Raw genomic sequence first — 19741 nt, forward strand, 5'->3', positions numbered from 1 at the left:
CCTGCCTCCACTCACCAATGATGCAGAGCCCCTCTTGGGCCCGAGTGATCCCCACATTGACCTGATGTGGGTCACTGACAAAGCCCAGGTGTTTCTTCAGCCAACTTTTGGTGGGCCTCCCATCAATTTCACCAAGAGGGCAGGAGCGAACTGTACTTAGTATAACATATCGCCACTCACTTCCTAGGAGGCGAAAGCAAGGAACAGGAATGATATGTAAGCAATACCTACTTCAATCCCACTCATCTGAGGTCTACCCTGATTATCCCTTCTTTCTGAGCTACTTAATGTACTTTACCCCACACCAAAACCACTGCCCCTTTCTTCTTCCACTCCCCACCCCCAACCAATTTAAAAACTTAGAATATCTTTCATCATCTATTTATCACATCAGAAGTCCTCTTCCCATCCAATCTCCTCCAAGAAGCCCTCCATGATTAAGAGAAGGTTCTTTATTTATACTACTACTAGCTCATATTCAAGTCCTAGCTCTATCCTACCTCCTTCAAAGAGCTCTCCCTAATTGAACAGTCACTTATCCACTGAGTACTCTAGCACTACTGCTCAGAACAGACCAAACAGCAATTTCCCTCTTCTACCAGGTTGAAGGCCCACCTTGGCTCTTCTTGATGGAGGAGACGGTCACTCCAGTAATTCCTTCCTTTAAGAGTCGCTTCGTGATCTCTGACACCTGGGCATTGTATGGACTGAGGATTGCAATGTCCTTGGGTTTGATGGTCCTATCCAAGGTTAGTTGCTTTGCTATTCGAACCTATAGACATAGGAACCACAGAAAAGTTCAGAGTGCAATATGAGAGTAATTTTGTTTTGAGCAGCAATCTATCTCAGTGAATGTGTCACTATATTGTGCCAAAAAATTCCTATTTATCCTATTCAGGATATTAGGTAAGATCATTCCTGAATTAATTTTTTAATAATATTTTATTTTCCCCCCATTACATGTAAAAATAATCTAACTTTTTTTAGAGTTTCAAATTCGATCCCTCTCTCCTTCCATCCCTGAGATGGTAAGTAATCTTATATAGGTTGTATATGTGCAATCATGTAAAACATATTTCCATCAGTCATTTTGTGGAAGAAGTAAGATAAAAAGAGAGGGAGGGAGGGAGGAAGGAAAGAAGGAAGGAAGGAAGGAAGGAAGGAAGAGAGAAAAAAGAAAAGAAAGGAAAGAAGACAAGGAAGGAAGAAGGAAGGAGGAAAATAGTATGTTTTGGTCTATATTCAGACATCAGTTCATTCTCTGGATGCAGATAGCATTTTTCATCATAAATCCTTTGGGATTATCTTGGATCATTGTATTGCTGAGAATATCTAAGTCATTCATAATTGTTTATCATACAATATTGTTGTTACTGTATACAATGTTTTCCTAATTCTGCTCCTTTCACTCTGCATCAGTTCATGCAAATTTTTCCAGGTTTTTTTCTGAAATAAACCTGCTCATCATTTCTTATAATAATATTTCTTCACAATCATATACCACAACTTGTTCAGTCATTCCCCAACCAGTGTGTACCCACCTCCTCAATTTCCAATTCTTAGCCACCACAAAAAGAGCTGCTATAAATACCCTTGTACAAATAGGTCCTTTTCCCTTTTAAAAAAATGCCTTTGGGATACAGACCTGGCAATAGTATTGCTGGTTCAAAGGGTATGTATAGTTTTATAATCCTTTGGACTTATTTCCAAATTGCTTTCCAGAATGGCTGGATCAATTCACAACTTCACCTACAGTGCATCAAAATTCTGGTTTTCCCACCGCCCCCCCCCCCAACATTTATCATTTACCTTTTCTGCCAATATAATATGAGGTGGTACCTCAGAGTTGTTTTAATCTGCATTTCTCTAATCAATAGTGACTTAGAACATTTTTTCACATGACTATAGATAGCTTTGATTTCTGCCCAAATCTTTTTTTAAAAATCAGTTTCTAAATTCCAGGATGCTGGTCAATAACATCTCTTATGTACCCATGATATATAATATGACATCATAGGATCAGATATTCAGAGATAGAAGGCCTTAAAATGCCACTAAACCCAAACCTCTCGTTTTTACTGATTAAGAAACTGAATCATGGAGAGGTTAAGTTACTTATGGAGCACATAGGTAATAAGTAACTAAGGAAGGATTTTAACTCCAATTTCAGTACTATATCACACTGCTTCTCAATAGAGCAACCAAAAAAACTAATGTGAGAGATCTTAGGTTGTATTAAGAAGCACAACACACAGAATGTGTCTACACAGTATACAGAATGAAGAGTTCCCCTGTACTCTGCCCTGGTGAGAGCATAGACGAAGTATTGTCTTCAATTTGTTCCAGTCAAATTGATCCACTTGCTACTTCCCATACACAACATTTCATCTCTTGTTCTGCTAGAATCCAAAGGGCAGGACAAGGAGTGGAGGCTGTAGATAAGCCAATTTTAGCTCAGTAAGGAAAACCTTTCTAACATCTAGTGCTATCCATAGCAAAGAGTAAACTAAGGAGGAACCCATCAACTGGATAATGGATGAAAATGAAAAAATCTGGTATATTAAAAAAAAAAGAAAAAATCTGGTATATAAATAAATATACCTGAATGTTATTGTGTAGTTAAAAATGACTAACTCAAAGAATCAGGGAAGATTTGTTTGAACTGATATATGGCAAAATAAGAGTAACCAACTAAAAAATATAAACACTGACTGCAACAGTGTAAAGAATAACTGAAAGGGTGAAATATGAGAATGAAGAAAATAACTTAAAGGAATTCATTGAAAAAAAAAACAATCATGGAAAACAGATAATGAAGTATGCTCCTTTCCTCATAGCAGAAAAGTATGGGAATTCTAGAGCACAATGTTGCACATTGGGCCAGATGCAGTCATTGCATTGAATGTTTTTGCTTTATACATTTTCTTTATTACAAGGGAGGGTTCAGGCTGGATGACAGGAGATGATATTAAATAACAATAGCAATGAACATTTACATAAGCCATCACTACATGCCATGGACTGCACTAAAGTGCTTTATAATTATTGTCTCCTTTGGATCCTCATAACAACCCTGGGAGATAGGTGCTATTATGATCCCCATTTTACAGTTGAGGAAACCGAGGCAAACCGGTTAAGTGACTTGCCCAGGGTCACACAGCCAGGAAATATCTGAGACTGAATTTGAACTCCAGTCTTCCTGAATTTAGGCCCAGCCTTCTATCCACTCCATCACCTAGCTGCCCTCATATTTCCAGAAATGATTGTGATGTAAAGAAAAAAGAGCAGCAATAAAACTTATTTTTTGAAAGGTGACAAAAATAACTTTAATAGTTATGTTGATAGTAAGAGCCTAATCAATTTCCCTCCAACATGGGGAAAGAATTGCCTCAAGAGAAGGAATGACCCATTGTTATAAGTATGTTTGGCTTTTGGTTTTTTGGAGGGGGGAGAAGGCAAGGTAATTGGGTTTAAGTGACTTGCCCAAGATCACACAGCTAGTGTCAAGTGTCTGAGGCCAGATTTGAACTCATATATGTTTTTCAGTAGAAGCTGAATGATGATTGTAAAGGTAGTTTTAAAGGAGATTCTTATTTGGAAAAAGTTGGAATAGATCTGATGACCTCTAAAGGCCTTTCCAACTAAGATTATGATCCTTGGATGTCTAGTGTGGTCAGAACTCCAACAGTTCTGCTCCAGAGCCCCAGGCTGCTGAAGCAGGTGATAAGGTGACAGATTCTCTCTGGCCCAAAAGAGAGAATTTGTTTTTATTTTGAGAATGTTTAAAAGGATAACACCTCATTTACCTTCAGGTAAATGGTCCCTTCCAACCCCTGAACTCTATGATCTACAACACTCGTTCCTAGTCTCTTCTTCCAAAAATAATTTCCAGCCCTTTCAGGTGACCCCCCACCTCCTTGCTGTGTCCCGAGCACTCACCACCTGCTCCACTTCATCCTGATTGGCCCTGGAGTTTTCATTTCCTTCCTCTGTGGAGACCAAAAGGCTCTTCTCCTCTCCCTGGACACAGCCAAAGATAATGGGGCAGCTTTCTTGATCTTGGTGGCTGAAGACACTTGGCATTCGCCTTAGTTCCACACTAGTCTTTAATCTGTCGTCATAAAACTCTTTGGAAGGGAATTTGCAGATGTCCTTGTGCTATCAGGGGCAACAGACAGAGTGAGCTGGACAAATGACACAATTCATTTTGCCTGTCTTTTTATCCCCAGCACCTAGTACAGTGCCTGGAATGGAGTGCACATTTAACAAAAGTTCGTTGACTAACATAGCAAGGTGAAAGAATTTGCCAATCAAGAAGCTATGAATGGGGGGTGGCCAGGTAGCACAGCGAGTAAGAGCACTGACCCCAGTGTCGGGATGACCTGGGATCAAATCCTGACTCAGACACTTAACACCCACCCAGAAACACCTGGCCGTGTAACCTTGAGCAAGTTACTTAACCCCAATTGCTTAGGGGTGGCCAGGTGGCTCAGCGAGTAAGAGCACCGGCTCCAGTGTCGGGATGACCTGGGATTGAATCCGGGCTCAGATACTTAGCACCACACCCAGAAAATAACTGGCCGTGTAACCTTGAGCAAGTTACTTAACCCCAATTGCTTAAAAAAAAAAGAAGAAGAAGCTATGAATGGACAGAATGGTCAAGGCAGCAGTCAGCTAAATTCACCCCACCATGGCCTCACGATAAGAACCATCTATAATATCTGTGGAGAATATAATAAGTGCAAAGATCTATGGTTCTCTCTGAAGGCTTGGTCCTGGTCTGCTTTGGTCTACTGAGTTAGTGGAAGCTAGACAATCACTGTTACTAATGATGCAATATCTCAAAGAAGGATGTCTATCCTGGTGGCCTTTTCTGGTTATCTCACTCAGAACAGAGCCTCTCAATCAGAAATCCTCAAGTCCCCTGTTCATGCCTTCTATATCTTTATTAGACTTTTCTTTTTCATTATAATATTCACACAACAATGTAATGTAGCACCAGTCAGTCATATGTCTGAGAAGAGCACAAACCTCAAAGTTGAAGGGAAAGAGTTATGACTCAGGGGTGGAGAACCTGTGGCCTCAAGGCCATATGTGGCTTTCTAGGTCCTTGGGTGCATCCTTTTGACTGAGTCCAAGTTTTACAGAACAAATCCTTTTATTAAGTGGATTTGTTCTAGGAAGTGTGGACTCAAAGGGCCACACTTGAGAACCTAGAGGGTCACAAGTGACCATATGGACACAGGTTCCCTACCTAGACTTGGGTGGTTTATCAGTTAATCAGCATTTCAAAATGTAATAGGTAACAATTGCCAGAGGACCAACACTCAGAAGACCACACCCCAAGTGAATGGCAAGATTTCTGACCTCTAGTTTGAGGCTACTAACTCAAGCCCTCCTGAGCTTCTCTCCCCTTCTCTTTAACTATCTTGCTTTTCCCTTTCTCTCTCTTTCTCTCCCCACCTTCTCTCTTTTTCTTTCCTTGCCTCTTCTCAACTATCATTCTCTCCTTTTTTCTCCTTATTTCTTCCTCATCCTACTCCCTATTTACACATACACATACACACGCATCCTTCTTAAGCGTACACTATAACTTTTGGCTTGGTCTTCCCAGTGCCTAGGACAGTGCCAAGCACGTGTAGACATTTAAAAATGTTTGTCCGATTGAATTATTGCCTCCTCCCTCACTCTCCTTGTGTTTCTCACGTCCTTCTACATTTTTCTCAACTATCTCCTCCCTCCCTTTTTTTTTCCCTTCATATCTGTTCTTTTCCTCTTCTTTTCCCCTTCTCCTTTTTTAACCAGATCCATAATTTTATCAGTATAAAGAACTTCCACTAATAAGGCAGATCAACACCTTTTCTATAACTTAGTCTTAAAAAATTTCCTAAGTGACTTGCCCAGGATCACACAGAGCACATGGCAAAAGAACTCACATTTTCCTGACTTCTAGGACAATTCTTTACATGCTACAGACTACATCTCCCTCCTCCCTTTACCTGGACATAATGTGGGATGGTATTTGTCCTACTTGCTATATAGATGACTATCTCTTTTTTTATTTAAAAGCAACTATGGTGTATACATGTCAATAGAAAAATATTAAGTTGATTTATGAAATGTTAAATATTTAAATTTAATTTATTTAAATATTTCTTTTTGTTAGTGGCCCTCAATAGTTCCCTTATCCCTGCTTACTGAACCCAGCCGCTAGCTCATGTGGTACAGTGAGAGGACCTTGGCTCTGAGGAAAAACAACCTGGGTTCAAGTCCCATTTCTGGTTCTACCTGGATGACCTTGGTCAAGTCATTTAACCACTCTGAGCTTCAATTTTCCTTTTTTCTAAAATGAAGGTCTTGAGGCCCCTGTGATGCCATCTAGCTCTTGTTTATCACCCTCTCCTCAGTCATGAGGCCTCTTACAGGCCAAATCAGGCCTTCCTTTCCTGATTAAAGATCTTCTCTTCCAGTAATTGGGAGATAACCCCACTAATTCATAGCATATTCTTCCCTAGCTCCATTAACCTGCCAGTACCTTCTCAGGTGGCTCTTTCTATTGATCTATCACTGTGACCTCAAGAAAAGCTAAATGCCACATTGCTGCCGTGTAACTAATGGTTCAGAAAGTGGAAACTGGATTGAGTGAAAAAGCACATCTACATGGGTATTTGTAGTAGGGGAAGTGTAAGTGGCTATGTATATCTCTATTTGTAGGAAGCTATGTGTATAGAATAGACTGCATATGTGTCTATGTATTTAAAGGGGGGTTGTATGTATATGTGCATGTGTATACGATTGTGCATATATCAGTTCATGTAATTGTATGTGCAAATAACTTTTTATATATAGGAGCATCTGTGTGTTCATATGTATATATATGTATATATACATATACATATATAGGAATGAGAATATGTATGATATGGTATGCATGGGTATATTTATGGGTATTTGTGGGGCAACTATGTATATGCATGAATAACATATATTGGGGAAATTGAAAGGATTAGGACAGCAAGTGGTTAATTTGGAAAACTGACTCCATCCTGTGACTCAATTCTGGAACTAGTTCAATTTCTATTCAGTTATGGGTCTAGTCCAATTTCTGCCTTGTAAGGAAAATTTTATTCAATGGTGGAATTGGGAGAAAACCTTGTTGTATTGTTTGGACATAGCCCTGTGTGGTTGGGAAGCTAGACCACCTCTCCCTGTTGCTTAGAGGCCCTTAACTAAGGTTATGCAGTCAGATCCAAAGACTGATACAAGGAGTTTTCTCACAATTGTACAACTCAAGCAATCCATATGTCTGCTCTGAGGACTGGCTCTGTACTGATCAATCAGTTACTATTTCAATGTTCCTTTGATTATTTACAGACACTTGGGAGGAGAAGGACACCTCTTTTCTGAATTCAGGGAATTGAACTTGTTCCCTCTTCCCCCTCCCAACTTGGAAAGTCCTTAATCTTTCATCCAATTGAAAATCAGATTACCTAATGTTGTATTGTTTCCTTGTAATTAATTGGTCTTACTTAATTGTTTTTAAGGTATAAAAATCTGTCTCTCCCCCCCCCCCAACCCCATTCAGGGACCAGCTCTAAACTGAGGAAGTCCCAGATTGTTGGGAAATTTCCAGGCATTGCTTAATAAATCAAAATGCCTAGAAGCTTGAACCTTTGTTTCCTCAATCTTTTCATCTTTCACCCACCACAGTATTCATGTGCCTATGTGCATGAAGATACATACTTGTGTGTTTGTGATTATTTGTGTAGGAACAAGGGCACAGGGAATAGAGTATTAAAGGAATAGGAAAAGGGAAAGGAAAAGAAAGGGACAAGGTCTCTCACCATTCGGTACTGTGTGTCCAGCATCCAGGCCTGATGATGGTAACGTTCGAAGAGGGATTTCTCCAAGCCCAGATTTTGACAGTGATCATTCTTTACAAAAGGCTGAAGCTGTTTGTGGTCCCCTAGCAACACCACCTGGAGCCCAAATAGGAAAGAGTTTCAGCCAGGCCAGGGTCTCCAGCCTTTGATTTGTCTCCCTTCAGACATCTTGGCCTCTTTTCCCCCTCCTAACTGCATCTAAAGCTGGATCTAGTTGGTTCATACCAGTTCCTAGGTTTCTTTTTTAGACCAGGGGAGATCAGGCACCGAAGGTACATGCAATAACTATTCGTACCAGGCATTATTCCAACTATTCCACTTGTTCTATCCCCTCATCACCCCAGAGGAAAAATAAGGCCAGGAAATGGGAAAATCAAGGTGGGAACTATCTCACCTTCTCAGCCTGGGGAAAGTTAACAAGGGGGATGAGGCTCTCAGGCTCTGTGGACATGCCAGCTTCATCAATGAGAATTTGTTTGACGTTGAGTTGCTTCGTGAGAATGGAGGAGGCCGCACAAGAGCAGGTACAAAGGATGATGTCGTGGGTGCTTAGTTCATGTTTCCGGGCCATTGTGGTGATTGACTTATATCTGAGAGGTCAAGTAAGTAAGGAGATCAAAAAGAGTCAGGAGTCACTTAACCCCAATTGCCCTGCCTTCCCTCCTCCAAAAAAAAAAGTTGGGGGCGGCTAGGTGGTGTAGTGAATAGAGCACAGGCCCTGGAGTCAGAAGGTCCTGAGTTCAAATTTCACCTCAGACACTTAACACTTACTAGCCGTGTGACCTTGGGCAAGTCATTTAACCCCAATTGCCTTGCCCTACCCCTCAAAAAAAAAGTCAGGAAGGGCTGGGGCAAACACCAAGATTAAGAAACATGGGCCTAATGCATGACTATGCATGTTTGTTATATATGTCTTTTGTTTTTTTCTCCAATAGGGGTTAGGTGGGGGGAGAAAACAGAAAAAGACAGAAAGGCCCTCATATAAACCAAAATATCCATAGCAATACTTTTTTGTAACATATAGATGTCCATTGATCGGGGAACATAGGCTGTACCAAGAGGAATAAAGAGAAGCATGGGTTATTTACAAGCGATACAAAGTGAAGTAAAAAAACAATACAATAATGCAAACAGAAACAGGAAAATATAAACTGAATGTTGTGCAATGAGAATCACCAAGTCTGCCCCCAAAGAAGAGATAAGAATGCACATCTCTCCCGCCCTTCTTTGGGGGATGGGGCACACTATATATGTGTGTACACTATGGGACTTGATGTACTGATCGGTACATTGCCAAATCTTTTCTTTCTTTTTAATTCTTTTTTTTTTTTTTTTGCTTTTTGGAGGGCAATTGGGGTTAAGTAACTTGCCCGAGGTTACACGGCCAGTTTTTTTTGTGTGGGTGTTAAGTGTCTGAGGCCGGAACTGAACTCAGTTCCTCCTGACTCCTGGCTGGCGCTTTACTCACTGCACCACCTAGCCACCCTTTTTAATTCTTTACTGTAAGGAGAGGTTCTGCAGGTGTGAGGGGAATTGGGGCGGAGAAGGAGGGAATATACAAAGAAATTTTTATAAAGAAACAATGTGCCATTCAGGAAGGACAGGGGTTATATTCTAGATTGTCTAGTTCCATCAGGTATGACAAAATTGTAACTGTTACAGAATGTCTCCAACTCTCACCAGTATAGTAACAATGTGACTGTTCTAGAACCTGGAGAGCAAATTGATAAATTTATATCCCCTCCTGCTCCAGAGCATTTAAAACTATCTCTGCATCCGTTTTCATTCTGCCTCTTCTCTCATGACACCCCCCCCATCCCAACACACACACACATGCACGCATGCGCACGCACACACACACACACACACACATACACACACACCCCATTATCCTAACTCACCAGACTTTCCAGCCAGGCCTTCAAGAAACACTATTTTCTCAACCCTTTCCCTGGAGCTACTCACAGTTCAATCTCTTCTTCAGAGAACTGATCCCCCATCCTCACTCTGGTATCAAATTCCATAATCCTGCGAGAGAATGGATTGGACGGCATCCGGATACGATGATGGAGAATGATGTCTCTGTGAGAAGAGAGGCTGTGATTCAGTTTCTGTCCCCTACTTCCTCCTGACTGTCTTATCCTACTCTGAGGCAGGGTAAGCATATACTGAGGCCTTGCCTCAAGACTCCTGCTCAGGACTGTATTCCTATGGAGATCCAGGCTGACCATGCCACACTCACCATGCCCTATGAACAGGTCTGGATCTCTACCCAAATCCAACCTGATCAACTTTGCCCCCACTACTGCTCATACAACACATACATATATCAAGATAGAGAAGAGGGGTAGGGGTGAGGAGAGGACTCACTTATACATACATGCACACAGAAGCACATTGACAAAGAGAATAATATTATCACATGCATTAACATGGCATACACAGGGGCAGCTAGGTGGTACAGTGAATAGAGCACCAACCCTGGAGTCAGGAGGACCTGAATTCAAATCCTGCCTCAAACACTTAACACTTACTAGCTGTGTGACCTTGGGCAAGTCATTTAACCCTAATTGCCCTGCCTTCCACTTTCCAAAAAGACCAAAAAAAAAAAAAAAAAAACACCACAAAAAAACATGGCATACACATACACACCCTTCCTACCTGAGCTCAGGTTTTGGCTTCCCTTCCCGGATATTTTTACGAAACATGTTTCTGCAGCTTCCTGGTACAGGGAATTCCATAGCCTCCATCTGCTCACTGTATACTTGCAATGGTCTGAGTTCCTCCTTCCATTGAAGGAGGATTTCTAAGGAAAGAAAGGCTAATATTAGTGTCCCATCTTCCATAGCCCCTATTCTTGAGTGAGAAGACATCTGGACTATCACTTCACCAAGTGTCAAATGAGGATATTAACCCCAGATCTGCCCAAAGACAAAATAAGATGGAAGATGCAGAGCTGCCCATTTTAGAAGGAAAAACTGAGGCCCAAGAAGCCCTTCTCAGTGGCTGAGTCAACTTACCTGAAACAACATCAACAGATTTGTTGGATGGCCCACAGTACAGGATGCACTTCTCCCCTTTGTCTTTCTTCTCCCCTTTCAAGGGCAGTGGAGCAGTCTCAGGCTTCTCCTGGTTAAGCTTATGGAACCAGTATACAATATGGACCCCGACCACCGTCTTTCCAGTGCCTAGAGTCCCAGGAACAGGTATCAGCAATGTGAGCCCATTCCTCTCCCATCCTGGCCTACAGTCTTTCTTCATCCTCATTTAGCTATTGAGGATTTCCTCAAAGCCCCACACAGGAGTCAAGTGACTGTATGAGCAGGTACAAAAACTACTGAATTTCAAGTCAGAGGATCTGGTTTTGAATCTGGGCTCTTATTAGCTATATGACTTTGGGCAAGTCATTGAACCTCTTTTGGACTATCCATTGGTTGAATCTTTTGAGTGTTAGGTAGTGACATCTTACCTACACTGGCCACAAGCCATGGGCTAAGAAAAATAACTCCCTTCTCAGCATCTTACAAACCTTCTCAAGTCTGTTTTCATGTAGTGAGGAAGGAATATGACACTGTGTTGTGTAGTCTTCCCAGTACTCTCAGTTTCAGAACTGTGTGAAACCCCCTCATTTTTAATTTTTTTAAAATTTTTTTGCTTTTTGGAGGAGAGAAGGCAGGGCAATTGGGGTTAAGTGACTTGCCTAAGGTCTCATGGCTAGTAATTAAGTGTCTGAGGCCGTATTTGAACTCAGGTCTTCCTGACTCCACGGCCAGTGCTCTACACACTGCACTACCTAGCCACCCTTCCTGTCCCCTCATTTTATAGAGAAGAAAACTCCCCTGTCTCTACATGATGAGAACTGGAAGAGGAAAGATAACTATAGACTTCTATGTCATAGCTCTCCATCTCCTCAATCTGAACCCAGAGATAAAAAAGAATTAGAACCAAATCCTTCAAGTGTAGCAGAAAGAACATTCAGAAAAGGTGTCCAAAGCCCAGCCACCTATATGGTCTTGGGCAAACCACTTCAACTCAGTTTTCTCATTTTAAAAATGAAAGGGAATAAGGGATTGGCCTAAATGATATCAGTTCACTTCCCAGCCTAAATCCTTCAATTCTATTAGCTTTCACACTCAGAGGCTTCACTGAAGCTGTCTCTTCCTATGCTTCCAGCCTAGTATGGTGGGTCTGGAAGTGGGGATGATGTCACTGGGCACCTCATTTGTCTAATGAAAGTTCTCAGTGGGGAGCTTCACCCAACATCATTCCCTATCCAGTATGCACTAAAGCTTCTACCTCACCTGGCGGCCCTTGGATGAGGGTAAAAGGTTTCTGGAGAGCCTCTAGTACAGCACTGTTCTGACTCTTATTGAGTCTGAATTTTCCTCGTGGGATGTCAAAGGTCTGACGCTTCAGGACACTGGACTTCGTGGCTATGCAGGACACTGAAAAGATACAACAGGGAAAAGGGAAATCTAGGGGTAGGATTTTTTTTACCTCGATCAAGAAAGAGAAGGAGTCATAGAAGAGAAAAACTACCAGAGACTGGGATGAAGGGAAATAAGATGTGAATGTGAGACAAGGGAGAAAGCAGAGCCAAAGTCAAGCCCTTGACCCTATCCCAAGGTCCTTCTTCTATACCCTTCTCTGCCTGCCCATCTCACAGGGGTACTGAGGAGCTAAGTACCCAAATGTCATTCTGTGACTGACCTTCCTTGATGGGCTGGCCTAAGGCGATGCTGGTGACAAGTGGTGAGGCATATTTCAGTTTCCAGATGGCTTCCTCTTTCCGGCTTGGGAGGAAAAAAGAAAGAAACCCTCAGTTATAATTAGCAGGATCCATGAGACAGCTCAGGGAAAGGGAAGGGAAAACATAGGCAGCTGCTACTTCAGAGAACTGCCTATCAAGAGGGTTAATGAGAAACACAGCAAGATTTAGAGGCTCCAGACACAAGACCAAAAAGTCAAGGGACTAGAAAGAACTCTGACTTCTCTAGACTAAACAGAACTTCTGGAAATGGTTTAAAAAATGATTAGGATATAAAAGCCTGATCTTCTGGGTTGGGGTGCTGTTTTTCTAGGGTAGGAGCTCTGGCCCAAGTCTGTTCACCTCTGCTCCAGTGACACCACACACACACACACACCCTCTACCATTACCATTCTGTGAGCACTCACATATCTGGCAGCAGCTTAGGGATAATCTCAATGGTGAAGCAAGCTCCCTTTCTGGTGACCTCCACAGGGATGCCATCCATGGCTAAATGGTGCAGAAAAAAATGGATCCTGTGTCGCTCTTCTCTCCGGTCAATCTTTTTGCCATCCTGATCCATCTCATCTGTTAACCCATGAGCCACCCAGGTATAGGTGTCAGGGTCTACATTCAAACAAGAGTCAAGAGTATTGACCATGGGTGGATCTACTGCCTTGTTGCACAACATGAGCTTCCTAAAGCCTTGGCACAAAGCGGCCTCTTTTCCTTTTTCCTTCTCTTCCTCCTCTTCTACTGGACCCTGGAGTTTTAGGTTCTCCAACCGGATGCAGAGGTAGCAGAATTTGAAGTTGATATCAATTGCACATTCCTTAAGGAAGCTATAGGTTAAGCAGAAGGAACCTTGCATCTGTCCCTGGCTGTTCCGCTTTTGGTCCCAGGTAATGGGAACACCATGTAAGAGGATAGAGTCATTTTCAGCCACAGCACTAGAAGCAGACTCCATGGCACAGAGAGGTTCCCATACCTGGGAATATTCTTGTGCCTCTGAGTACACATCCTTGGTTGCCTGGGAAGCATAGCGGGAAAAGCAGTCAATGGGTTTCTCAGCATGCTCCAGGCAAATGGCAAAACCAGGTGTCAACATCCACATCTGGATGGAGGGCACAAGGAAACCCCTCTGGACATCGGTGGTCAGCTGCATCTGCAGTGCATCCCCAGTACTTAGCTCTAGGACCACCTCTACGTAGTGGGAGCACTTGCTTCGAAACACCTGGCCCAGGGGCCGATGGTAGGAGGTCTGGGCAGCCCCTCTAGACCTTAGCAGCAAGGCTGCTGCCTTCTGAAAGTTCTGGTTCTGGATGGCCACCAGCAGGTCCTGCCAGATGACACTGCTTACTGGCATGACATGTGTATCCACCAGGGTTTTAGAAGATGGAGTCCATGCCTTACCCTTATCCAGAGAGTACATTCTCCTCTTCCACACTAGCTTTATGTTCTGGCGCTCGGGGATGAAGGTGGGCTGCTCTACCAATTGCAATGCACGATAATTAACAAGGTGGGGGTCAGGCAGGGTATCTCGGTTCATGGGGAAAATCACCTTAAAAAAACGGTTTGCAGATTCCACATTCACCACAAAGCACAATTTTGTCAGCAACTGGGCCTTGAGCTGGGTGGCCAGGTGAAGGCAGTGGGCCTTGCGCTCATAAGCCTGTGCACGCCCATTCTTCCGGTTGAAGTCATGGCACAACAAGTCAATATCTTCAGGGGAATAGCCAGGCTGGCCCTGGCCCATGGCAGCATGGAGCTGCCGCTGGAGCACCACATCAATGTAGCGCCTTATGGGGGATGATGCCCAAGTGTACCAGTCCACCTGCAATGAGTAGTGTCCAGCCCTAGACAAACTAGTAGAGTTTGAGCGGCTGAAGTAGGAACGGCTGAGCAGCTTCCGGAACTCCAGGCCAGCTGGGGCTAGAGTGGGGTGGATATCATCTGTGGCAATGAGATCCACCATCTTGTTATAGTCCCTGCTGTCAGCAGCCTGACACAGGTGGTCCCAAAGTGGACGTAGGATGCAAAGGTTGTATCCTGAGCTGGTTGCTTGGGAAGCACTGGTGGTCTGGCCAGAGAGACGGTAAGAGAGATGGAGGGACAGAGGCAGCAAATGACTGTACTTTTCCTTTAGTTGGGCAACTTGCTGAGGATTGGGCTCAGCCTGGCACCTCAGTGGGGTGATCAACTTTGTGTTGTCCTTGTGCACCAGGAATTCAGCTACATAGCTATTGAATAGGATCATAAGCTCCTCAATCATCTGGTGGGAGCTTCGTGAGCCAAGGGGGCTGTCTTCATCTGGCTGGTCATAGTAGCAATCTCCCTGAAGGCGGTTTCTGCGGAGGACTTGGGAAAAGTGATATGCAGCCACAACACAGCCTTCTACAGTGCCCAGCCGGAGAGGCAGCCTGGCCCCACCACCAGGGTGGCTTTTAATAATAACTTCAGCCTCCTCATAAGTTAGCTGGAGGTCAGAGCATATCAGAGATGGTGTGATATGCCATTGCACTACTCGGTCACCTTCCTTCTCCACTGTAAGAATCAGTGAGATGGTTCGACGTTCTTGTTGTGGAAGGAGACTGAATAGGTCCTGGCTGAGTCTGGATGGGAGCATGGCCACAGGATCCTTCCCAGGAGCATAATAAGTAGCACCTCGCTTCCTAGCCTCACGGTCAAGTGCCCCATTCTTTGGCATGAAGCTGGCCACATCAGATATATGGACAGCTATCTCATACTGACTTCCCAGGTCCCGGACACTGATAGCATCATCCAGATCTCGAGAGCCCTGTGGGTCCACAGTAAAGGTCAGATAATCCCGGCAGTCCTTCCACTGTCCCCGGTACAGACTAGATTTACTGCAGTTGTGTTGATTCACTTCCTTAATGACAGGAGCTGGGTATCTTCCATTGGCATTCAGAGAATATTCCATGTCCAGAATCTTTAAACCCTGTTCTAAGGTCAAAGGCAAGGGGAGAATCTCAAGTATAATACCTAACGGATAATAGAACCTCTCTTTCCAGGAGATGATCTGTACACGAAAGAGTTGATTGCGCTTGGTCTCCTCTGTTATCTTCTCATGGCTAATAAGCTTAATGTGTCCTCGATGTAGACGGCGAATGGGAATAGTGTTGGGCTTATCCTTTAGCTCTGGCACAAAGATCTTGGTGACTGAAGGGTCAATGGGAATCATTACTCGGGGGTCAAATTCATCCATCTTGCATATGAAGACAAGTTCACGGTCACCCCTTTCCAGTACACCTACCACTCGGCCCATGGGGCGCCAGGAATACCCCTGTTCCTCCAGTTCTGGGGTCAGGATTTCCACTAGAACTTGGTCACCAGTGAAGGCCATACCACAGTTGGTGCGTCCTCTGATTTGAATGATGAGGGGTGGGGAGTCATCTATGGTAAAGGCAGATGCTTTCTCAAAGGCCTCCTTAATCAGTTCACATTTCCTATATATCTTGGGCTGCATGCGTAGATATTTCTGCAACACTGGCACAGGAAAGCTTAAATACTGTTGTCCCTGATGGCGGGACCGGGCAGCTGGTGTTACATTCAGCAACCCATCCTCGGTCACTGTCACTGCCACATTCTTGCTCTCATCCAGCAGCTCCTGCAGGATGGGGTCATCAGCATTGAGTTCGGCATCAGACACCCAGGAAGGAATGTCATTGTCATTGTCCTCCTCTTCTAACAAGTCCTCACTGGGAGCCTTTACAGGGTGCAGTCCATTTTGCCGGGCCCAGCGCTGCCTGTGTGCCACATCTTGCTTGATTTGCTCCATGGTGAGGTCCGCAGGGGACACACTGTGCATCTCTACACACTCCTGAATAAAGCGCTTCCATACCTTGCTGCAACGTCCAAAAGAGCAAAGAGCCACAGCATCCCCCACAGCAACCACCTGTGACTGGGCCCTGGTCATCACTGTGTTTAGTACTCGGGCTTCACTGAAGAATTCCAGGTGGGGGACTGAGCTGCTGAGCAGGCTGTCCCGGGTGTGGACTGTGCTGAGGATGATTACTCGAAACTCTCGACCTAAGAAAAGAGCCAAGACCAAAAAATCAGAACATAGCCAGACAAGCAAAAGCAGAAGAGGAAAGGGTTAGGCCAGATGACAACCCCTAATTGTCAAAGAGTCAGATGACCCTAGGCAGGACACTGGGAGAGGGCAGGCAAGGGGAGAACCTGCCCTGGGGGCCCTTTCCCATTATAGGAAAAGGAAGCAGCCAAGGCCAGAGCTCTCACACATTTGACTCTTGGCCCTTTGGGACAGGTCTAGTTCTAAAGAAATCGTGCATCTCTGTGTTGCATGATGAAGATTATCAAGGCCCTTGACAGTTATCGGTGCATTTGATGCAACAGAAAGCTTCTTTACCCCACCACTCCCACCCAGCCCCAATACCTGAAGAGTCCTGACTCCCCCCACCCTTACCATGTGCTAAAGAAGAGCACACATGCAAGGCTGTGCCTATAGTAGAGCTGACTAAAGAGTCCCTAATGTAGTCATAAAGAGAACCCAACATTCAGCCCCTTTAAGTGTGCCTCTTTCCTCCTTGAGAAGTTGTCATAACTAATCATAGTCTTAAAGGGCCTGAGAAGAGATAGTAAAAATGTCTACACTTCTCCCCTGTTCTGTCAAGTTTGGATTCAGTCAAAGGGCCACACTTGAGGACCTAGGGGGCCACATGTGGCTCCACAATACACATACATACATGGTGACCTTTGAGGGACCCCTGTTCTTTTTTTTTTGGAGGGGGAAGGTAGGGCAATTGGGGTTAAGTGACTTGCCCAAGGTCACACAGGGGACACCTGCTCTTAATAAGTCTCCCTATCAAAGACCCAAGGAATTTTAAAACAGGGCCCCTCCACTATCCATTGCCCAGGGGTCTCACTATGATGACAGTGACTGGCAAATGAATTAAGCTCTAAATAAGACAGCTACAGTCCCCTCAAATAGGGTCCTCCATGCTCCTGTCCCCATAAGATGCAGACATGTTATCTTCTAACTTTATGCTCCTCGCACTAGACACCCACCTGGGAGATTTTCAAAATTTTCTACTGCTACTTCTCCCAGTTGTTGCTTCCTCAATTCCTGCCTCAGTGTTTTTACCTGAAAAACAGACCAACAGGGAGATCAATTAGTGACCTTAGCCCAGAGTAAACAATATTCCTCAAGGCCTATATGACCAAGCTTAATACCCAGACCTCAACCTCCAAACTAATCCCATCACAAACAAATATTGTCTGGGACCTCCACCTTGGAGAAAGAATGTATCAAATATATCCTCCCCCTCCCTTTCAAAAACCACTCAAATAATAAAAAGGTAAAGCCACATTCCTCAGATCATTGCACAGTTCACAAAATCCCAACTCCTCCATGAAGCCTTCATAGATTACTCAGAGAAAAGGTAAGTTTCTATCAGCTTCACTCTGCTGGATGATGGGTGTCACACACACACACACACACACACACACACACTCACACACACACACACACACACACACACACACACACACACCCCAACCCCTACTATTTTCAGTCCCCATTAAGAAACACTGGTACCTGGTACCAATATAATGTAATCACAAAGGACATGACCTATTGTAATGTTTGCTAAAGGCAATCATTGTACTACTTGTGCATCTTCTTATGTTTCTCTACAAGGGATAAGGATAAGGATTAGACCTGAGATTTTTTTAGCATAGGGAACTCCCAGATTAGTAAAGTTTCTAAAAATATAGGTTGGCACCTTCTCTTAAAGAGTGATCTGAGAACTCTGAAAAGCTAAGTGACTTGCCCAGAGTCACACATCCAAGATAGATTAGAGTCAAGACTTGAACCCAGACTATTCTGCCTTCAAGGACCTCTCTGTCCACTAGACTATGCTGCATGTGAACATGTTTACCTGCAAACATACATTTGATGAAGTTGAATCACTGAGAGTCATAATAATGTTGAAGGACCCCAGAGATTCCTTTTCCAGGTAAAGAAGTTTAGACCACAAAAGGGGACAAAAATGATCATTACTTCCCAATCCATATGAAGGATACTTCTTGAGAATCCTGAGAACTATGGGGCTCCTGGAGTGCCCAGTGGACATCTGAAATGGCTGTCATTTGGAGGTGGGAGTTAAAATACAAAATTCTGCCTGCCCATTGACAAACCAAGATTCTGTTTCTAATCCCTGCAGGAGAGAAAAGACAGAGATGGAAGGAGAGCCAATCACCTGAGAACCATGGGACACAACACAAATTTGCTTCAGATCAGGGCTATTCCATTGGTAGGCCCAGATACTATAGAATTCTTGCACCTTCTCAATCACCTCCACTATCTCAGCCCTGTTGAACCACGATGTCATTGTTATGTCTCTCTCAGGAGTACCAGCCACATGGCAAAACATGAGCGGGTACTTGCATGGGTGGCCAGGGATCTGTCCGCTAGCCTGAATAGGGTTGCCTTTAGCCACATAGAAATTCCGAGACACAAAGGAAATGATGGCTTTGGTGGAACGGTAATTTTCATGGAAGATGACCCTGCTCTGGGAAGCCAATTCATGAGTCTCCCGCTGATAGTACTGGAACAGCCGATTAAGCAGCGTATGGTCAGCAGACTTCCTGGCCCCGACACTGAAGAGCTTGGGGGTGATTTGCATGTGGTCCCCAGCCAGGACAATACGTGTGTTCTGGGTGGCATAGGCCAGTGGAATTATGGCTTCACATTCTAACATCTGAGCAGCCTCATCAATGAGAATGTGGGAAAAAAAACCCGATGGCACACACAGGGAGCGAGACAAGGTAGTGGTAGTTATTATAATGCGGTGCTGCTTTAGTTTCTCCTGAGTTGGAAAGCAGAAGGAGCGTCCATCATTTGAGAGGCAGCAGTACTGCAGTGTGGTTGAGTCTGTCTGGCTGAGGAAGCTTTCAGTGTTTTTGACCCTCAGTGGCACAGCCTCAGGGTGTCCAGCTGTGACATAGGCGTGAAAGTATTCACGGATGTAGATGTCAGCAGCACTGCCAAGGAAAAACAGAAGAGGTTCAGGAGAATGGCTATGGGATTTCCTAAATTAAGGGGGTGAGGGAATTACATATAACACTT

The 19741-nt window shown here is 44.0% G+C and overlaps 1 protein-coding gene across 5 annotated transcripts in view; it reads right to left on the reverse strand.

Annotated features, from left to right (window-relative positions):
- HELZ2 (helicase with zinc finger 2) overlaps positions 1–19741 on the reverse strand; it is a 62386-nt gene that overhangs the window by 32371 nt on the left and 10274 nt on the right. For all 5 annotated transcript variants that reach the window (XR_011165346.1, XR_011165345.1, XM_069072613.1 and 2 more), the window contains 13 exons: positions 18873–19656; positions 17680–17755; positions 13059–16680; positions 12594–12676; positions 12185–12328; positions 10904–11071; positions 10545–10689; positions 9849–9965; positions 8278–8473; positions 7845–7979; positions 3940–4158; positions 616–772; positions 16–183 (listed from right to left, as the gene is read on the reverse strand). Coding sequence is in view for 3 of the 5 variants with exons in the window: in XM_069072613.1 (XP_068928714.1) it covers positions 16–183; positions 616–772; positions 3940–4158; positions 7845–7979; positions 8278–8473; positions 9849–9965; positions 10545–10689; positions 10904–11071; positions 12185–12328; positions 12594–12676; positions 13059–16680; positions 17680–17755; positions 18873–19656 (6014 nt within the window). In the remaining 2 variants the exon portion in view is untranslated. The remainder of the gene's footprint in view (positions 1–15; positions 184–615; positions 773–3939; positions 4159–7844; positions 7980–8277; positions 8474–9848; positions 9966–10544; positions 10690–10903; positions 11072–12184; positions 12329–12593; positions 12677–13058; positions 16681–17679; positions 17756–18872; positions 19657–19741) is intronic.

This window comes from Petaurus breviceps, unplaced genomic scaffold (genome assembly GCF_028583685.1).
Source record: "Petaurus breviceps papuanus isolate PSGF00001 unplaced genomic scaffold, PetGlider_PUasm1.0 90847, whole genome shotgun sequence".
In the NCBI taxonomy this organism is placed as follows: Eukaryota; Metazoa; Chordata; class Mammalia; order Diprotodontia; family Petauridae; genus Petaurus; species Petaurus breviceps.